This window comes from Candoia aspera, chromosome 3 (genome assembly GCF_035149785.1).
Source record: "Candoia aspera isolate rCanAsp1 chromosome 3, rCanAsp1.hap2, whole genome shotgun sequence".
In the NCBI taxonomy this organism is placed as follows: Eukaryota; Metazoa; Chordata; class Lepidosauria; order Squamata; family Boidae; genus Candoia; species Candoia aspera.
This window is the reverse complement of record NC_086155.1, coordinates 55,255,231-55,275,330: the sequence shown is the minus strand read 5'-3', so window position 1 is coordinate 55,275,330 and position 20,100 is coordinate 55,255,231. Positions and strand designations below refer to the sequence as shown.

Genomic DNA, 20,100 nt, shown 5'->3' with positions numbered 1-20,100 from the left:
ACATTATCTGGTTGCGATGAGGGTTTCACTGCAAAACATCTGGAGTGTAGCAGGTTGGGAGATCTCAGAGTTATGAACATAGGGACCGCCTATCTCACGTTGTCTCTGACTGTTGAGTTCAATCAAGGAGGGTGGGTGCGCTCTGGGTCCCATCCACTAAGAAAAGTCATCTTGTGGGACCAAGAAAGCATGCATACCCTCCTGCAGGTCCTGCCCTCTGAAATTATCTCCCCCCAGAGATTCATGTGGCTCCCACCCTTATATCATTCCAGAAATTACTGAAGACCTGGTTGTTCTCCTAGGCTTTGGGAACAGGGTGATTGTGGAGCCCCCTTTTTGCTTTGCTTACTCTATACACACACACACACACACACACACACACAAACACACATTGGTTCCTAGTTGTAAGCTACCCAGAACTGCATGGGAGCTGGGCAGCCTATAAATAAAATAAAGTAAAATAACATAAAAATTAGATTATGCCTAGTGTTTCAACCTTTCTGTATGAGCAGAATAGCTTATAGTTATCCATTGATCCAATAGAGAAAGGAACTTCTCTCCAAACCAAGCAGGTATTTCAAGAGATGGTATCATTTCTGTATGCCCTCTGCTAGCCTTAGATATCTTTGCAATTAAACAAGTAAGAAAAACGAAGTAAAATGAATATTTGGACAAATTGCTCAACAGTTATTTGCAACCCTGTAAAGCAGGCTCAGCTCCTCCATTGGAGAAGCAACATATGAAGCAAAATGAGAATCAGAGCAAGGGAGAGTTGCCCCACCACTTTGTGGGACACTGGGGATTTAGCACAGCAGGTGGGTGCAAAGTCCATGGAAAATAGTCCTCAGAAGACAATTGCACAAAAATGCAGCAAGAAAAGTAAAGTGACCAGTCAGTTCTGCTGGAACAGGTGGACATTATCTACAACCAACAAGGCTAAACACCATCCAGGCAGTCTGAGTTGGTCACTGGCAAGGCAAGTCTAAAAGCACTTTTTAAGCATCTGAAAGGAGGGTCACAGATCAAGCCGTTGTCTATTTTTCCAGAATGAAGAACATGGAAAAATGGATTTAACATATAAGATGGCGCATATGAATTGAATCCCAAAAAAACTCCCCTCACTACCATTATAAGCAGTCTGACAATGCAGCTTATTATTCAAAGAAGTGGTGGGCTCCTTCAAGGGGTGTGTTCAAGTAGAGGTTACGCAGTCATTTACTGCTGTTGCTTCAATCTGACTTTCTGAAATGAGCAGGGAGGCCGATTCAATAGCCTAAATGTCCTCAGCCAACCGTGGGATTCTAGCTTTTGTCTGGGTTTGTATAATATCCCTATTTAGAGCTGCTTTGCCCACGTTTCATTCAATTAACCCGTTTCCTATGGTCACACAACACACCGAACTGCCACAACACGCTATGCTAAAATGCAGTCCATTCGTTTGTTGTTCAGTGTTAAGTTGGTGAACACGGCCATAGTGAGTTGGGGGCATCACTGCCCAGAGAAAAGGGAGGAAGTAAGTTGATGTTAGGAATGCAATGCAACGATGGAGTCCCCCCGCCCCCCCGGAAGGGAAAATGCCGTCTCGCTGAGATTTGCAGCTCAGGAAGAAGCTCTCCAGCTCCACTTTAGTGCCCGTGGTGCGTGGCCTCCAATTGCGCCAGGCAGAAGCAGCCTCGCTCCGGGCAGCCTGACTTGCGATTCCCGCACAGACGCCCACGCGGCCCCCTCCCGGCTGCGGTTGCTCCTTCCCGGAACGCCGGAAACTCCTCCTCCCGCGCGCAGGGTGAACTGGGCCGCAAACGCCGCCTCGACCGCCTGTGCCATGGCCCCGTTGCGCTTTGCCGCGAACCTGGCCTGGCTCTTCCAGGAGGAGCCGACATTAATTCAGCGCATGGAGGCGGCTTCGCGGGCCGGATTCCGAGCGGTTGAGCTGAGCTTCCCCTACGCCTGCAGCGCCCCAGAGCTGCGCGCGGCAATGGAACGGGAGGACCTGGAGGTGGTCCTCCTCAATACTCCGCCGGGTACCCAATTGAATTGCTAATTGCTTCTCGGTGGCTTCGCCTTCTCTTTGTCTGTCTCCTCCGACCGGTGCTCTTTGCTCCCATTCTCTTCCCGTGACTTGCGCAGCAGCAACCAGTCGGCTCGCTAGAATGCGGTAGTAGACCGGTGCCACCCGTGTTGATAGGCGAAAATCGGGACATCCCGATTTTTGTATCTCCATGCAACGAAGATACTTTACTGTCCACTCTTTGTGAAGCCCACCCAGCTGTTAAGGCACAAAGCCTCTGCTTGTTAAACAAAAGAATAGCATCCATAGCACCTTTGTAACTTGTTTCATCATCTGGAAACATCTGCCAATTATATTGTAAGGATCAATATAACTTACACTCCAAACTTTTTGAAGGGGCTGGAATTAGCATTTTAGCTGACTATTTGCCTTCTAAAACCTCTGCTGTATTCCCCACTGCTGCTTCCTAGAATATCTGCCCCTTCTCTTCAAACTAGTGGAAGATGAAAGGGAAAGCTGACAAATTTTCCTTGTCAAAGAACTGTTTTCCTAGTAGTGAATTCGCTGAGCAATGGTTCTTGCCAACATCTGGAGAAAATTTGTGCTGTCCTTTTTTTCAGGGAACCAAGAGAAAGGTGATAAGGGTTTAGGAGCAGTGCCTGGACGCCAGCCTGAATTCCGGGAAGCCCTGGCTTTGGCTGTGAAGTACGCCAAGGAGCTGAAATGTCCAAGGTAATAATTAAGATAAACCTTGAACCAATGATGGACTTGTCCTTTTACCAACTGGGTGCCCTCCAGTCTGTCCTCACCACAGTCTGTCAGAGAGCCTGATGGCTGAGTCTGCGGTCCAGGAGTTCTAGACAGTGTCCAGTTGGGGAAGTCTGGGCAAATTCCTGTTTGGGTAGTCCTCGCTTAACAACCATGCATTTAGCAACTGTTCAAAGTTACGACAGCGTTGAAAAAAGTGACTTATGACTGGTCCTCGCACTTGCGACTGTCACAGCGTCCTTGTGGTCATGCGATTGTGATTCAGGCACTTGGCAATTGTCGTGCATTTATGACGGTCACAGCATCCCGCTGACTTATGATCACTATCTGCGACCTTCCCAGCTGGCTTCCAACAAGCAAAGTTAGTGGGGAAGCTGGCAGGAGGTCGCAAGTTATGGTCACATGACATGGTGCTTAACAACTGCAACTGGGACTGGAAGACCATGCTCAGAAGTTGGCACGGTCACCTGATATTTCGCTTAACCACCATTTTGCTTAGTGACAAAGTTGAACTAGGTCTCCTGGTTTCTAGCCTGATGCCTTAACCACTACACCAAACTGGCTCTCACATCTCTACCATAGTCTGTTATAAAATATGTTGTTCCATTTAGGAAATAAGTATATATTTCCTTGTGGCTTGCTGCTCTGTTATTGAGGGAATCTTTACAAATCTCCTCACTGTTGCGCATTAGGAGTAAGGGATGATATAAGAAGGTGCAGCCTTGCTCCTCCCAGATCGAAGCAAAAGTGAATTCTTTTAACTGGGAAGGAATCAGAGAATAAATGGATGTGTCTGTTACTTACCGAGTCTGGCAGCAGCCCTGATGGATGTTGTAAGAGAGAGATTTACTTGCTTTTATCTTGCTTCTTGGAAGTGGGAGAAGGGGAGGGTGCTCTGGAACTTTCTATGTCTTAGAATGGGAGAGGAGGAAGAGACCTTGGAGATCATCTAGTGCAAACCCCCTACCCTGAGCAGGAACCCACCAATAAATAGTTCATGCACCTCCAGTGAAGGAAAGTCCATTTTCTTATGAAGCAGTCTGTTCCATTGTTGAATAGTGCTTAGTTCAGATTTTTTTCCCCCCTTATGTCTCACTGCAGTCTCCTTCCTTGTGGTTTAAACCTATTTTTTAAAATCCTGTCTTCTGGAACAACTCTGAACAACAGTGCCCTGTCTTCTACCTGACAGGCCTTCAGTTACATAGAGACAGCTATGGTTTCTCTGTGCAGTGTTCTCCAGTCTAAACATTCCCAATGCCGCCAGCCATTCCTCACAAGCTTCCAGGCTCTTTATCACATTGCTTGCTTGCCCAGAACTGGATGTAATATTCTATTTGTAGGCTGACCAGTGAAGAATTAGGAGGAACAATTACTTCTTAATTGTGAACATAGGATTGCATTTGCTTTTTTTCCAGCTGCATCATACTGTTGGCTCATTTCAGTTTATAATCCATCAAGAGATCCAGATCCTTTTCACATGTGCCATCTTCCATGCAGCAAAAAAATCCCAACATGCTGGAACTTATCAGAGTTACATTGCTACCCATCTCAATGGAACCATATTGGAGAAGGCTGCAGTAGGGAAATTACCTGATTTCCTGATAAAAGCAGTTGGCTATATATTCACACAACACACTGAACTACCATTGTGTTTCAGACTAGCATGCTGTTCCAAGCTAGCACATGTAGTTTTCTGAATGTCATGTAAACTCAAATAATGGAGTTGAGTGAACCACTGTTGACTCAACTCTGCAAGAGTTGCATTGAGCCAACTCCCTAAAGCAGGGTTTCTCAACCAGGGTTCCGTGGAACACTGGGGTTCCGTGAGAGGTCCCTAGGGGTTGCCTGAGAGATCACGATTTATTTAAAACATTATTTCAAATTCAGGCAACTTCACATTAAAGAGGTAAGTCTCATTCTTTATTTTTAGTTTAAGAACACTGTTAATGCATACATACAAGCCTACACATGAAACGAATATAATAATTTTGTAAGTTCTGGCCTCTATTTGAGCTTGAATGTGCTGGGGTTCCCCAAGGCCTGAAAAATGTTTCAAGGGTTCCTCCAGGGTCAAAAGGTTGAGAAAGGCTGGCATAAAGCAAAGCATCTTTTTTCAGGTTGGTTGTGAAGCCTGAGAAAGGTGGGCTGCTTTAATGTATAACAGAGAAGTTCTGTACCCGTGTACAGTCCAATACAATTCTTCTGAATGTTTTTCAAAGACACTATTTGAAGCATATCGCAGGGATGACCTAAAGTTTAGGTTGTCAGTATGCTATACAGGCTTTAAGATAGACAAATTGCAGCAGCGGCTATGGTCCAGCAGAACCAAGGGCTCTTGAATTTCAAAGTTGATGGAAGAAAACCTGGATAATAACATATAAACATGCCAGTAGTGATTAGTGGTGCTTGGAGGCTGTTCTTTTCCAGAGCAGAAGCAATGATGCCATCTCCTGTAGTGACAGGAGTCAGTAACAAATTCTTTGTGCTCTGGTGAATGAGAGGATACAAAACTTTCAACTCTTGCTCTTTTTTTAAATTAGAATTTTATTAATAAAGATAAAAGCTATGAAAAAACAAAAAACTACAAAAAAAGAGAAGAAAAACTAAAAAGGTGTGAAAATACAAAAGAAAATCTTTTACAACATTCCTACCACTATTCTATATATTTCTGTCTACTGTAATAAAAATCAAACTAAAAAGCACATAAATTGTCTGCCATTATACTAAAAAATACAGCAGTTTTAATAATCTTAATAAACCGAAAAAAGAAAAACAATTTGAAACAATGACCTTAAATCAAATTCTTAAAACCATCCAAATAAACATTTGTATACCCTAATAATCTTAATTTATACCCTTAAAAACAAATAACATCAGTCAAACCCTAGCGATCCAGATAAACATTCTTTAATCCGTATCCCGCTTCAAAATAAACCAAAGCATTTACATATCCCCACAATGTGCCCAGAGCTTTTCTCTTGAAAAAAAATCAAACAGCCCAACTGCCCCCCTCAAAAGTTCCAGCTTCTCTTCAGAAAACCCCCCATACATAGTGACCCCTTCTTTTTCATAACATTTCACCAAAAATCAATTTTACTTATTGCTTGCAGATCCCTTTTTCCGCTGAATTTCTCCAATCTTCATCCAGCATCTCAACAGAAATCCCAATCTCATTCTTAGAAGAAACATTTCTATGGAGTCCTTGGTGCTCTCTAAGCCTTGTTGTTTTCTTGCAGATGTTTCATTGCCAGACTAGGCAACCTCTTCAGTGCCCTGAAGATGTTGCCTAGTCTGGCAATGAAATGTCTGCAAGAAAACAAGGCTCGGAGAGCACCAAGGACTCCACAGTTCAACCCTGAGCTACAAATAATTGCTTTGATTGGTAAAACATTTCCATCACTATTGAATTTCTCAATTTCATCCACTACATCCCCAACCAGATGACACATTTTAGACCTCATATTTTCCACAGTGTCCTGAATGGCTTGTATAGGAGTCAGAAAAACTTAATAGGAGTCAGAAAAGATCTGTTTAATATCCTCCATGTCTCATGCAGTAGATTATGGTGCCCCCTAGGAGCTTAACCAGCGAAAGTCGAAGATATGAAAAAGTTCCAAAGTATGTTTACACAAAGTGAAAGTGAGATAAACAGACAGTTCCCAAGGGACAGTAGAAGCAGAAAGCTAAAGGTTTAAATCAGCCAATTCAATGTGTAGGAAAATGCTAACATCTTCAAATTTAATACCAATATAATAACAGGAAGACAATTACATATTCTCGATTCTCCTTTATATTTGGAAGGAAAACAAATTCCAAAACTTAAAAAAGAATTTTTTAAAAAAAGTAATCCCAAAAATAATGATAAGCACCAAGAAAGCCCACTTCTCCTTGCTCTAGAAAGCCTCTTTTAGGGTATGAATACTTAAAAAAAAATACAAATTTGGTGATTTAGAAATGGGGTGGCCAATCTTAGTGTCCCTTTAAGGCTACAGCGTGGCTTGGAAAATGATGACGTCCCAGCCTCCCAGCTAGCTCTTACCAGTCGAATGTGAAATGCTGTTTGCGATCTTCTGGCTGCAAGCAGCCGTCTGGAGGACAGATGGGGTGATTCCAGGTGTTTCCCTTTATCTGGAGAACTCTCCTGGGCTTTGGGAAAACCTTCATAAACCCCCCCAAAATTGCCACATTGTCAGTTCCGCCTGTGTAGCCCATGAGCACAGCTACTTAGTCCGCCATGTCCCCACCAAAGTCAGAACTTTCAAATCTTGCTCTTGTTTGTGAATGGTTAAACATAGAGAAAGTCAGGAAAGGAGGAAAATAATCCTGAAAAAATTGACTACTACTTTGCTTTGCCTAGAGATGGCTCCCATTTCATCCTAGCAATCATGCAAACAGTTTTCTTTGTAAATATGAAGGAATGTGGAGGTGGCCTTGGACATGGGGGAGGAATGAGTGAACCACTGAGGGAAAGACGACTCAGTCCTGAGAAAGAGGAAAGTGTGAGAAAGAAACTAAAAACTAAATTTATGTGTTTGTTTAAATTATTTATATGGCCACCCACCTCACAACAGTAACTCTGGGCGGCATCCAAGGATTAAAACACAAACCTCAACACATAACTCACAATGCTCAAGGTTAAAACAGTAACCCCAATCACAAAAAAGACATCAACAGCAGCAGAGCTCACCTAACCGCCTACCTCAAAGGCCTGGGGAAAATAACCCCGCCTTGATTTTGCTTGGTGCAAGATGGGGCAAAGGGAAGCTTTGCGGGCTTTCGGGTTTCTGGCATTCTACCCTACAGCAATAAGGAGAATTCTGAATCCCTGCTCTGCCGGTTTCCTGACCTTGCTTGTCTTGAAGGGCTGACAGCAGGATTGTTGGTAGTTTTTATTAAAAGCAAAGGGTTGCTCTTTTTATTAAATGGACGTCCTGCCGTTTCCTCCTTCAGTTTTTCCTCACAGCTACCACTTTGTGAAATACATTGGGCTGAGAGAGACTGGCCCTGTGTCACCAAGGGAGCTTCTGCAGCAGTGGGTGGACTTGGAACTCGGCCTTCCCTATATCACACTGGGGGCTTTCAGGTTGTCTCTTTTGTATTAATAGAAAAGCCAGAAATATGTACTCATATTGCTTATCAGTAGAAATCCCACTTGGGGAACATGGATATATGGCATCTGTCATTGATAATGACAGATTCCCAAGTCCATTGCTCTTCACACTATATTTCTTGTTTCTTTGCAGGTTAAGAAGAAGATATCAAAGTGGTGAAGCACATTCAGCTTCATCCTTTTATATTACATTAACTGATTGGGAAAAATGAATACCAATCTTTATGAAGTAAGGTGTCTGATCAGTGTTGCCACATACGATTATACAAACATAATCTTATATAGCATGGTTGATTAGTACCTATTCTTTATCTGTAAAGCAAGAAATGAAAATGGTGAGGGAGAAAATCAATCTTTCCTACCCAGTATGTGCAACTTGCTTGCTAAATGATGCAAAGGTACATTAGTCTTCTTATAGTGAGCTTGTATGTACAACTTGTGGAATTTGCTGATAATCTAAGTGAAGCTAGGTAATCTTAAATAAACTAACTGCATCTTGTGTAGTTCTAAAATAAAAGATTCAGGATGGAGTGGATTCACTTGCTCCCACTTACCTTTTCTCAGGGCATGATTAAACTGGGAATAAAAGAGCTTTTACCATAGTCACATTGTAGCAGCAGCTGAGATATCTTGATCCAAGTACAAAAAGCCACAACTTCCCTTTTTCCTACTCCTGCTAGTTTGTACAAGAAACAGTGGACTCAGCTTTCTTCTGCACTGATGCAGCTCTATGCTTTTAGGATCCATCTTTTGGCTGGCCGAATTCCTATAGGCGCTAAAAGGGATGCTTTGTCAACTGAGATGGAAGCCACCTTTATTGAAAACCTCAAATACGCTGCTGACATCCTGAAGCAGGTACAGACCGAGTGGAAATGTTGCTGAACTACAACTCTCAGTATCCCCCTATGGGAGCCATACAGGCTACGGCTGCTGGGAATTGTTTCTAAAACTTTCCTGAACTCCAATTCCCAAGAATTCCATAGAATCAGAAGAAAAGCGAGAACAAACTGCTCAGAAAAGCTATAATCCAATTATAGGGAGACCTTGCTTACCAACTGCCTCGTGCAGCGTTTGAAGTTATGATGGTGCTGAAAAAATAACTTTGCTACCAAGGCACACAATTTACGACCTTCTCAATGTCTCTGTCAGTCATGTATTCGTCATTAGTCAGTCAGTACACGTTGTCCTGTGCCTGACCTGTTGTTTTTCTTTCCCCCTTCCCAGAGAGGAGAGAGTGCCTAAACAAGCCATCCCTTTAGGCAATCTCTCCTGTGCCTGACCCGTTCCCCACCCCCACCCCGCAGAGTGGAGAGATTGGAGAGGAAGAGATTACAAGAGTAAGCAGGCACACAATGGGGAATACACATGGAAAGGAATGTGCTAGCGCTGGCTGTTTGCCTAGTGAGCTTGTGGCTGTGAGCTCGCTAGGCAAACAGCTGGTGCTAGTACGTTTCTTTCAATGTGTATTCCCCGTTGTGCACCTGCTTACTCTCTTGTAATCCCTTCTTCTCCAATGAATGTAAATACAAACATTACCCCCTTCTTGCTAATTATCCCAGCATTGGGGTGAGCATTCCAAAGGGTGGAGGAGCAGGGGGAAAGGAAAGCTGAAGTAAAATCCTAAGCACAGTTGTCGTCATCTGCTTTCCCACTTAGCGACTGGGTCACTTAGTGGCTGAGTTGCCGGTCCCCACTGTGGTCGCTAAACGAGGACTACTTGTAATTGTCAAGTTTGAGTTACTAACTCCAGGATGACAGGCAGCAAGGGAAAATAGAATTTGTGAAAATAAAATGAATTTGGTACACAGGGGACATGGAACTATCCATGAAGACAGGACAGAACTGAAATACAAGGGCTGGAGCCTAAAAGCAAACTTTCCATTATAAGCAACTCCTAGATTTCTGAGTGACCACTCCCATTTTTTTTTGTCCCTGCAGGAAAATCTGATTGGATTATTGGAACCTATTAATAACCTGATTAGTGATCCCCATTACTTCTTGACCACACCACAGCAAGGTAAGCCAAGACATGAAACTTCCCTTTCATAGGCAGAGGACTGCATAAAGGGAATGGATGTTCTCTTTCCTCAGCAGTTCTTGATTGCACTGAGAATGTAGGAGAGGAAGTTAAAACCCTTCCCAGCTACCATCACACTTCGCTTCTAATTCCCAGTGAACTCTTCCAGGGCAGAAGCTTGAAATGCTGTATTGAGTAGTGCTGTTACTGGGCCCTTGGTGGCAGCTGCTAAAGCAGAATGAGGAGGGTCATTAGGATGTTGGGATGGGCTTTGTCAACAATCTGGGGAAGTTACACATGGCCTGCAGGTTCTTATGAGTTGGCTGCAGTGCTGAGATACGCAGAGAATAAAATCAGTTGATTCCCTAAATCTATATTCTTTCAGCTGCTGCTATTTTGGAAAAGGTAGGAAGCCCCAGTTTGAAGCTGCAGCTGGTGAGTGTTATTAGAGACGTTTCTTTAAGGGAATGTTGGGCTCTTTCGCTGGCTATGCGACTTAGAATAGCCTACTCACTGGTTAGTGCTGTCCAGGAATTATCAACCTTTTACGGTTGGTGGCATTTTTAGTATTTTGAGAACACATTATAGAGTCTGCAAAATATCCGCTGGGGCAACTTGTACATTTCAGGCCCAGAGGAATTTTTAAAAATATACTACAGAAGGTTGGCCCATTACTTTATAGCATGCCAACTTCACATGCTTAATATTTATACATATAGGTAGTCTGCGGCTTACATCCATTCATTCAGCAACCATTCAAAGTTATGGCGGCGCTGAAAAAATGAACATACGACTAGTCCTCAAAGTTCCAGCCATCGCAGCACCCCTGCAGTCATGTGTTTGCAATCTGGGTGTCCAGCTCATGATTACAATGTCGCAGGCAGCCATGGTCACGTGATCGCCATTTGCAACCTTCCCTGCCGGCTTCCCACAAACAAAGTGCACAGGGAAGCTGGCAAGGAAGGTCACAAGTCACTTTGGTAAGTCACTCCCTCTTTTTCTCCCTCCTGAAGCACCCCCTGCCTGCGTGCAGCCCATGCCGGTTCCCCCAGGTCCTCCCCCAACTCACAAGTGACTTGTGCTGGCCCTCCCCCAATCATGTGCAGTTGACCTCCCAAGGCCTCCTCTGCCCCTCCCCCACAGCACCCCTGCACACCTTACCTGGGACTCCCACCTCTTCTTGCTTAACAGCCCATGGGTCCTGGGGTTATGACTGCAGTGGGGGTGCCGGGATTGCTGCAGCTAAGCGATGCAGTCATGTGACATCACAGTTTATGACCGCATAGCTTAGTGATGGCAGTCCCAGTCCCAATTGCCATCATAAACCCAGGACTACGTGTATTTAAATTCAAAAACTTAGTTGGGGCTCCTGGGTGCCACTTTGGTCCGGCAGGGTGTATTACATATATCCAGCAACCAGCAAAATTGGGTTGCTGGTTTCTAATACTACGTGAGAACAGTCTTAATAGATCAGGGCAATGCCCATTCTCGTGCAGTATTCTGCTTTTCCTGGTGACCCAGACCAGATACCTCCATTCAGTCAGGAGACATAATACTCTCCTGCTGTTCCCCTGCAATTGGTATTTGAGACTTGCTGCCCCCACCCCAATCCAGACGTAATATTGAGTTTGAGAAAGGAGACAGAATATGCCTTGAACTGAAGACCTACTTTTTTCTCTACAGGATATTTTCCATTGCCAGATCACGAATGGTAATCTGACCCAGAATTTAAAGACATATTTCCCAATTATTGGTAAGCTGGAAAGAGTGGTATACACTGTAGCTTGTTCCATTTTTTTTTATTATAAGAGGACAATGCTAGACTCAAATAGAATAAGAAATGTTTGATGTTTACTATCTTCTTTTGTAGGACATATTCAAATTGCCCAAGTACCAGGACGACATGAACCTGATAGCCCTGGAGAACTGAATTTCTCCTACTTATTCCAGTTACTAGAGTCAATGAGTTATAGTGGCTATATAGGCTGCGAATATAAACCAAAAGGCAAGTTTTACTTTATGTGAAAAGGAAATTATCTTGTTAGATGAAATTGATTATTGCATGTTGGAAGCTTTGGCCAGCCCTGCAGCCTCAAAGAGCCCAGGTTAGCTGTCAAGATGTTATTTCTGCTTAATGGAAGTGTTTATGGTTGCCCCTGCAGGTGACACGCTGGATGGATTAAACTGGCTGTACTCATACTGGGAAAATCATTGTATGGGAAAAGTTGAGAAAAAATGGAAATAAAGACCATTATAGATGGAGTAACCAACAGTAACCATTGCTATATCCCACTAGAGGGAATGACCACCCTTTTGCCACTGGCTGAGCTACCGAAAACATCCCGTTATTTTTGCATTAATAGGATGATATTTCTCAATAAAGTAAGATGGCCAAAATGTTTGTGGTTACTTGGGTTAATGCTGAAAATATGTCACTTAGTGTTTCCTGGTAAAATGCTGGGAGCTTTCTTTCTCAATTATGTATTCTACTTTGATCTTTTTTTAAAGATGCAAAGCATTTGCACCCCACATTCTCAATGCAATAATAAGGGCTGACCGGCCAAAGGAGTGCAAATTTATGGTAAGCACACTCAAAGATGCTGGCATGCTTTTTCCTTCCTGCTAACGATGAATGGGAAACAGTTTGGTACAAAGGAAAGTCATGTCACTCCAGATTTAGCTCAATAGTACCACTTAGTGGCTCTAGAAAAGAAAATCCTCGATTTTTTAAATTTGCCTTTTCCTTGCATCATGGCCTGTTTCTACTCAGGAAAGAAGCAGGATTCACTGTGTAACACAAAACCTGACAAGTAGTTGACAAAACACATGAGAGTCAGTCCAGGCCAACTGACTTAGAGAATATATCATTCTGTCCTGTAAGAACAGGGTAAGAATCTGGCAGTGTTTCCATTTATCTTGGCAGAAAGGTTGTTTGGGCAAGTAAGCAGAAGCCTACTCTGCTTCTCCTTGAGAATCAGTGCAACAGCTTGTTGGGCAATCTGTAACAAAGTCCTTTCACTGTTATCACTAGCAATCCATTTATTTTATCGTTTAAGCCATTTATTTAATTTACTGTACATTCACTTCATATAAAACATTCCCACCATTGTGCTGAACCCTTGCCCATATGCTTTCATAGTGTCACTCTAGCCAATTGGCCTGGTCAGCAACTCCAGTAGTCTTTCGGCCTTTCACCTCAAAGAGCCCACAGAAAGACAGCCAGGTGCCTCCCAGGGCAATTTCTCTGGATAAGCATACACTGCCCCTTTAAGATGGGCTAGCCATGTTGCTTTCTCAGCTCCTGGAACTGCTCTCCCTTCATGATTCCCTCTCAGCCCAGTTGGATTCAGTGTTCTGACTTCTTATGCAGCAAGCTACAACCTCAGATCACAGTCCTGTCAGGGCACCTCCATTCCAGGCCGGTTGCAGATGCCTGTGTGACAGACAGAAGGTCCAGATGATTCTAGAGCAGCCCTGTCCAGAGGTTGAAGCAAGCTGTGTTGATGACAGATTCCAGATGGTGGTATGTGGACACAAGTTGCGGCAGAGGGCTTTCACTGTCCTGGGGTTGAACTGGGAACAGCTCCCGAAAGACGACTGTCAGGCTCTGCAAAGCAAAACCAACAAGATAGTAGAACTGCTGTCAACAACACATGGAACACTAGTGCCAAAAATATACCCAAATACTGTATATTTGTTTTTCAGTCACTATTAGGGTTGGAGAACTACAGATGTGACTACATGATTATGGACAAAACTGGCCAGAGAGAGGATAAGAACTGTCTGGAGGCAGTTGTTCCAACCCAGAAGAAGAAACCCAAGAACTCCTGGATTAGGGCCTGCAATTCTGGGTACAAGAAATCTGTGGTTAAAAATCTTCAAGCTGATGGAGTCACCCTAAAACCTTACTGCCTTCCCCTTCCCCTTGCCCTACAGGCTTACAGAGGATGAAGTTCTTACTGTTTTTCCTGAATGCGAATCAAGGAATACAAGCACAAAACAGTCTGTGAACTTCTGATTCAGAACAACCTGTAGAGAAAAAGTAACAGTGCTGAATTACTGTGCAGTCATGACTTGCAAAGAGATTCTATTCAATGGAAGGATGGGGGAACAGAGAATATGGTTAACGCAGTTGGGGATTATCGAGAAAACTGATTGATGTATGGACACACATAAAACAAACTGTGGCCCAAAACTGCATTCTGTACTGTACTAGAAAAGCAACAAAAACAAATCTCATTCTAATGAAGAGTACAGAACTAGTGAAAATGTTCTAACACTACCAGTTGACAAGGGTGGATAATCAGGAATTATTTCTGACTGACCCGTAGCAAGCTAATTTGAGAGGTCCAGCAGGACACAATTCTGCTGGAAGTCTCTTACCAGGTACTGGGTACCAGCATCTGCATTCTGGAAATGGCGGCAGCTCTGTGGGAAACGACTCAGTAGGACTTTGATAAGACTCTGGTACCAGGAGACGGTCATGGTGAGGAAGCAGCTCTGCCAGGGAGAGAGGAAAAACGGTAAGCTGAGAGGGAGATCCTTTGCAGCACAGAAGAAGATAACAAAGTAGGCACACACAGTATGATTTCTGGAATTCTTTCCAACTCCTTTACTAGCAGCAGCCATACAAAGTGTTATGTTCTTCTGTGTAAGGAAATATCATGTTGTGTTTGTGTGGGGGTCTAATCAGGCTGGGTGCATATGTACTGCTCATGTATGCATCTCTGAATTTTTGTTTGTATGTGTGCACTGGAAAACTTGGGATATACATTCCACTCTGGTCGTGTGACCAAAAAGGAGAAGGGAGAGGGACCTAGCATGGCCCAAGCCACTGCCCAACACCTTTTCCACAGGGATGCATTGGGGGAGTTTTTCTGAAACAGTTCTCTCTGCAGCCGCAAGATGTTATCTAAGCCATTTTTGAACTTGATCTTTCTTTTGCTGGATGCTTTTTCCCACCATATCAAATTTGGTCTTACCTGCTCGGTTTCTGGATGACTGACAGGCTGGTGGCCAGAATTCTGACCCCTTTCTTTCCAACACTCCATTGGGTTGGAAGGAATAATGGTGGGGTCTTTCTCACCATGACAGGATTATTAGCATTTTCTTCCCTTCTGAGTTTGCTGTAGGGTGAAGCTCAATGCTGCATACATTTGTATGAATATGGAATTTGGGGGCCCAATACAACACCATGTTTAAAGGTCCTCTCCCAGCCCTAGATTAACTTTTGCAGATAGATTCCTGCAAAATGAGATGTTAAAACTATGCATTCAGAAAGGAATACTCCCAGAACTTGAACTAAAGATTAAAGATGTATGTAGAAGAAACATATGGATATAAGCCACCCCACAGTAAAATTCTTACCTTGTTGGCTCAATCTACTTGTTGGCTAACATGGTGTTATATCAGCCTATTGGTAGACCTGGCCACCCAAAACTGCATCACTCCAATCTATCTTTTGACTAACACAGGCCTGTGTAAGCCTATGGGTAAACTTACCCACCCCAAATCCTACTGGCCCCAGGCAAACGCAAGGTGCTGTCTAGCCTCTGTTTGCAATGGAGGCAGGCCGTCAACATCTCCTCACTTTCATACCCTTTCTTGCTCATAGCCTGTTTCTGTCTGCCGCCCAACCCAGATGCATACGTGTAACACCCTTACACTGACCTTGTGTACCCTTGATTTAATTCAGTCACTTACCAACTGGGGATCGATGTCAGCAATGGACTTCTTATGCACAGCGTCCAACAGTTCCTCCAACTCACTCAGAGAGAGTTTGCCCAGCTTAAGCTTGTCAGAAGCCAGGGGCTCCAGCAAGAAGAGCCGCTTCCAGAGGTTGTCACGGCGACAGTGGCCTTTGGCACGTTGTACCATGCTGCTGAGCTGTTTCTGGGCAGCAGCAACCTCAGAGGCAAGTAGTGGAAATAGTGGGGAGGTGTAGAAGAGACCTGGGCCCACCTTGACCTGGGGACCACCTGCATAGAACTCGCCATGATTGTCCACCTCCTCCCAAGGTTCTGGAACTTCCTTCCGCTGCCGGCCACCCTCTACTGTCTCCCATGCTGAGCGTCCCAGGACAGGTTCCAGTGCTTCTCGCTGTAGGCGTGGCAGCTTTTTGAAACGCCGCATGTCTGCCGTTAGTCGAGGGAAGAGCTCCCGTTGGCTTGTCATGATCACATAATACAGCAGCCTGGATGCAGAGAAACAATTGCCATGCCTTTCCCAGATGGCCCTGTTTACCAACAGCCTCAGTATACAGTCCAGCCTCTTCTGTGCTCTCTGACTCGTCCATAGCCTGTCTATCCCAATCATCTTATGTCAACCCTACAAGGTAGACCAGACTAATAAACCAATGCTATGTATGTCAGGACTACTTTTATTGTAATAGCTATAGCAACAGAATCTTGCAAGTCTGAATGAGCTTTCTCCCTCCCTCACTTTATCTTTGTGTGAACTAGGGAGGGCCTTGTCTGCAACGTTTTCTCAAATTAAGTTTCTTGGCTCAGGCTCACGTCCTGCTTTTCTGACCATTGCCTTACTAGCAGCCCTTCCTACTGTCCTTCAAGGCCATTCCCTATTCCCTCTACATTTTATGGCCTTCCCCTGGATAGTCCTAGGCCATCTATCCACTAATGTACTACAGCTAGGCTATATCTCTGCCCACCTCTTCTCTAACACTGTAAACACCCCTTCTGCGCTGCAAGTCTTCTACACTGCAAGCCTGAAAAGGTTGTCCAACTTGTTACTGCTCCCTGCCTGCCTTCACTCTTACCGTAACATGTGTCGGTCTGCCTCACTCTGGTCTTCAAAGGGCACAGCACTGTGGCATACAAGCAGGGACACATCAAAATCATCATGGTGACGCAACCCCTCTGAATCTTTGTAGGAACCGGAGCTGTAAGCAGAGAGGAGTGTTTCTTTCTTCTCTCAGCAGAAGAAAGAAAGCAGCTGCAGTTCCTACCACCACTGTTTATTATTGCCAGAAAGGCTACTATTGCAATAGACTGCTCAACCAGAAACAAAAAGACAAGGAACTAACCCTCAACCTGAGTGCTGGTATGCCTATAAGCTCAACTCTAGAACTATAGGTTTCTTAGTTGTGCATTGTTCAGTTTGAATTAAAAGTCATTCAGCAGGAATAGCTCAACAGGTATGGAGTTGCAGAGAAAAGGACTAACTGGAAAATCTTAAGCTGAATCTAATGCAAAGGATAAGTCAGGAGCCATTGTTACATCTTGTAATCATCCACCTAGCACAATCAACTTTGTATTTGTGTTCTCACATAGCCATGTCTGTTATTGTGCATACATTAAACTGAGTTATAATGTCCTTTAGTGCCAGAAGAGATGTGAGCATACTAATATGCTTTGTGTAGGATGGTTACCATTTAGAGCTTTCCCTTCTTGACTCAGTCCTGAATAATCAAAACTCTTAATGCCATATCATGTTTTAATACAAACATTAGCATTTCAGAAAGGTGCAAATCTCTGCTAGACTGGTCAGAAGCAGGATGATCTGAACTGTTGCAAAGCAAATTCGGTAAATTCTATGTTAAGGATTAGGCAGCAAAGGAATACAACCATAAAGACTGAGCCCTTCAGTTACACAAGTGCTTGATCCATCTATTGGAAATCAAAGTGGTTAACAGCTTGGAAAAGACTGCCTGGTGCTTTGAAGCGAGAACTTAAAATGCAGGCAGCAAGAACTGGGCTTTACCTGTACCACAACTGGAGGGGGTCAGAAGGCCTGTATTCTATTACAAAGGAAGGGATGAGATAGGTTTTGAAGAGAATAAAGCACCCTGTGGGAATCAGACTCAGTAGAAGCAATAAAGAAGTCAACCAAAAGACAGAAGTAGGGAGAATGTGAGGGTGGAAAACAATAGTTGAAAGCAATCTGAAAATCATGCTGCTCACATGGGATTCTCAAAAGGAGCAGAGATTCCAATAGAATATACGTAGCTCAGGGTTGAACTGCGGAGTCCTTTGATGCTCTCTGAGCTTGGTTGTTTGCTTGCAGATGTTTCATTATCCGACTAGGTAACATCATCAGTGCAAGTGAGTGTGGGATTTGCTCCCTGTTTATAAACAGTAGTTTTCCCTGCCAATGTTAGTGGGTATGTGGTTTTCTCCTTGGTAGTTCCTTGATTAGGGCATTGTTTTCTGCTTGACTGTTTGTCTAGTATAGTGTTATCTGGGTGTAGGCTGTATTCTGGTCTTTTTTGTTTTCTTCTTAGCTTTTTTATTGTCTCTTTTGAATGGTGTGTAAATGTGATTTTTTTTTAAAAATCTGTTCAATTGTGCCTGATTCTTGGAGACTGCCTGGACAAGTCCCTGCAGTTTTCTTGGCAAGGTTTTTCAGAAGTGGCTTGCCATTGCCTCCTTCCTAGGGCTGAGAGAATGTGACTGGCCCAAGGTCACCCAGCTGGCTTTGTGCCTAAGATGGCACTAGAACTCATGGTCTCCTTGTTTCTAGCCTGATGCCTTAACCACTACATCAAATTGGCTCTAAATGTGATTTATCACCAGACAAACAATCAAGCAGAAAACAATGGCCTAAGAAAAAACTCTGCACTCCTGAATTTATTTGTACACATGCATGCACGCACACACACACACACACAAAACCAGTTTTACTTTGTTTTTAAATAAGTAACATACTTCAAAATTATGATATATTCATACTGTCTAAAAATACGTATTTTGTACCTGGTCAGTTAGTCCCAAGAAAACACAAGCATCTAGACTGTAAGTTACAGGCATGGCCTGTGCTATATGTATTTCTATGAAACACCAAGCAGTACTGGGTGCATAATAAATGTAAAGATAAATTGTCTTTTACGTGACTGCATTAAAAAATTAACTGACCAGACACTGCACATGGAATTCTGGGAGCAAATGGGTGATAGCAACTTCTACCAAATCCTTAGAAGTGCATTAGAATCACACACCTGTTCCAAATGGAGACCAGGGCATATTCATTTTGTTCAGAGCCAGGAGTCCCTTTCTTGCTCTCAGTGCTAGTTCCTGGCCGGGCCATGCGCAGGGGTTTCATATGGTAGGTGCTGGCATGATCAGTTATATAATTATATAGCTGATGGGCTGTGATGGTGTTGGTAGGCAAGGCTAGCGTACCTGTTGGAGAAGAGACAAGAGACAAGATACTGTGGGTTTTTTGTTTTTCAGTGTGTCACAAAACCAAAATCAAACATTCCTCCTGTTGGGGGGCAGGGGCTACATGAGAATGGAAGGCTTCTTTAATCTGTATTCTAGCCTTCATAGTTAGGGCATATTGCTTTATATTTATTTGTTATGTCTGATATCATCAACATTATTTACTCACTTGCATTTTCTGTGTTCTTTAATTAGCTGTGACAACAACCCAATTGCTCCTATTGGTTGTTTCTTAGTTTTTATAGGATCCTATAAGATTGTGCCTCCCAGATTTCTTGTACCTCCTGAATTTTATATAAACGGAATTGTTTCATTTAAAAAAATGAAACAATTCAATGGAATAACTGGGCTGGGCTGGGGCTGGGCTTCGCACAGCGCTCTGGCTCAGGGGCTGCTTGCTTGTGTTCTCTCTTGGTCCTCTAGCTGGTCCTTGCTAAAAAGTGCCATAAAGCAGGGGCTGCTTGCCCCTGAGCCACAGCACCACGTGAAGCCCAAACCCAGCCTAGTCCAGCAGCGTGACACAAAGGGGCTTCTTGGTGCAAAGGGCCAGGCCGAGCACACCTCGTCAGCAGCGGGAGCAAGAAGACAGCGAGGAGCGCAGGGCTGCAGAGGCCTTGGAGGGCTGGGTGGTGAGGGCAATTGCGGCTCGGAATGGGCTGGGGTGGCTGAGGCTTCCGGGGCAGCTGCGGCTTTGCGCTGTAGCTCAGCACACCAAGAAGTCCCTGAGCCACATCATGACAAGCAGCCCCAGAGTCCCATGGTTCTGGGGCTGCTTGCCACCCCGCAAGGCAGGGTGCAGGGCAGCCAAAAGGGCAGAGATGGGAGGGGAAATAGGCAGGTGGGGAGAGTTGGAGGCATACAAGTGAGCGATGATACTACAAGACACAAGGGCAATTACAGATTTTTTGTTTTGGTATAGTTCTGTTTATGCATTCATATGCTGTATTTAGTAGCTACCTAGAAATAGAAGCAAAGTAAAACTTGGATTGTCTCTTATCTGTAAGCTTTCCTTAGACTCCTT

The 20,100-nt window shown here is 43.9% G+C and overlaps 2 protein-coding genes across 3 annotated transcripts in view; one reads left to right on the top strand and one right to left on the bottom strand.

Moving 5' to 3' along the window:
* The first annotated feature begins 1,766 nt into the window (after positions 1-1,766).
* On the top strand, positions 1,767-12,298 carry HYI (hydroxypyruvate isomerase (putative)). Of its 2 annotated transcripts, XM_063297772.1 has the most exons (8): positions 1,767-2,021; positions 2,629-2,740; positions 8,627-8,741; positions 9,825-9,903; positions 10,289-10,338; positions 11,587-11,656; positions 11,774-11,908; positions 12,066-12,298. In XM_063297772.1, the coding sequence occupies exons 1-8, from the start codon at positions 1,823-1,825 to the stop codon at positions 12,146-12,148; spliced, it is 843 nt and encodes a 280-aa protein (XP_063153842.1). In that variant the 5' UTR covers positions 1,767-1,822; the 3' UTR covers positions 12,149-12,298. The 2 variants fall into 2 exon arrangements, with proteins under 2 accessions (XP_063153842.1, XP_063153841.1); XM_063297771.1 differs by having other exon boundaries at positions 11,774-12,298.
* A 626-nt stretch (positions 12,299-12,924) lies between these two features.
* SZT2 (SZT2 subunit of KICSTOR complex) overlaps positions 12,925-20,100 on the bottom strand; it is an 87,876-nt gene continuing 80,700 nt past the window's right edge. The window contains exons 67-72 of the mRNA XM_063297773.1: positions 18,857-19,040; positions 16,679-16,801; positions 15,607-16,096; positions 14,287-14,403; positions 13,864-13,932; positions 12,925-13,510 (exon numbers count right to left, since the gene is read on the bottom strand). Coding sequence (XP_063153843.1) covers positions 13,367-13,510; positions 13,864-13,932; positions 14,287-14,403; positions 15,607-16,096; positions 16,679-16,801; positions 18,857-19,040 — 1,127 coding nt within the window. The 3' untranslated portion in view covers positions 12,925-13,366. The remainder of the gene's footprint in view (positions 13,511-13,863; positions 13,933-14,286; positions 14,404-15,606; positions 16,097-16,678; positions 16,802-18,856; positions 19,041-20,100) is intronic.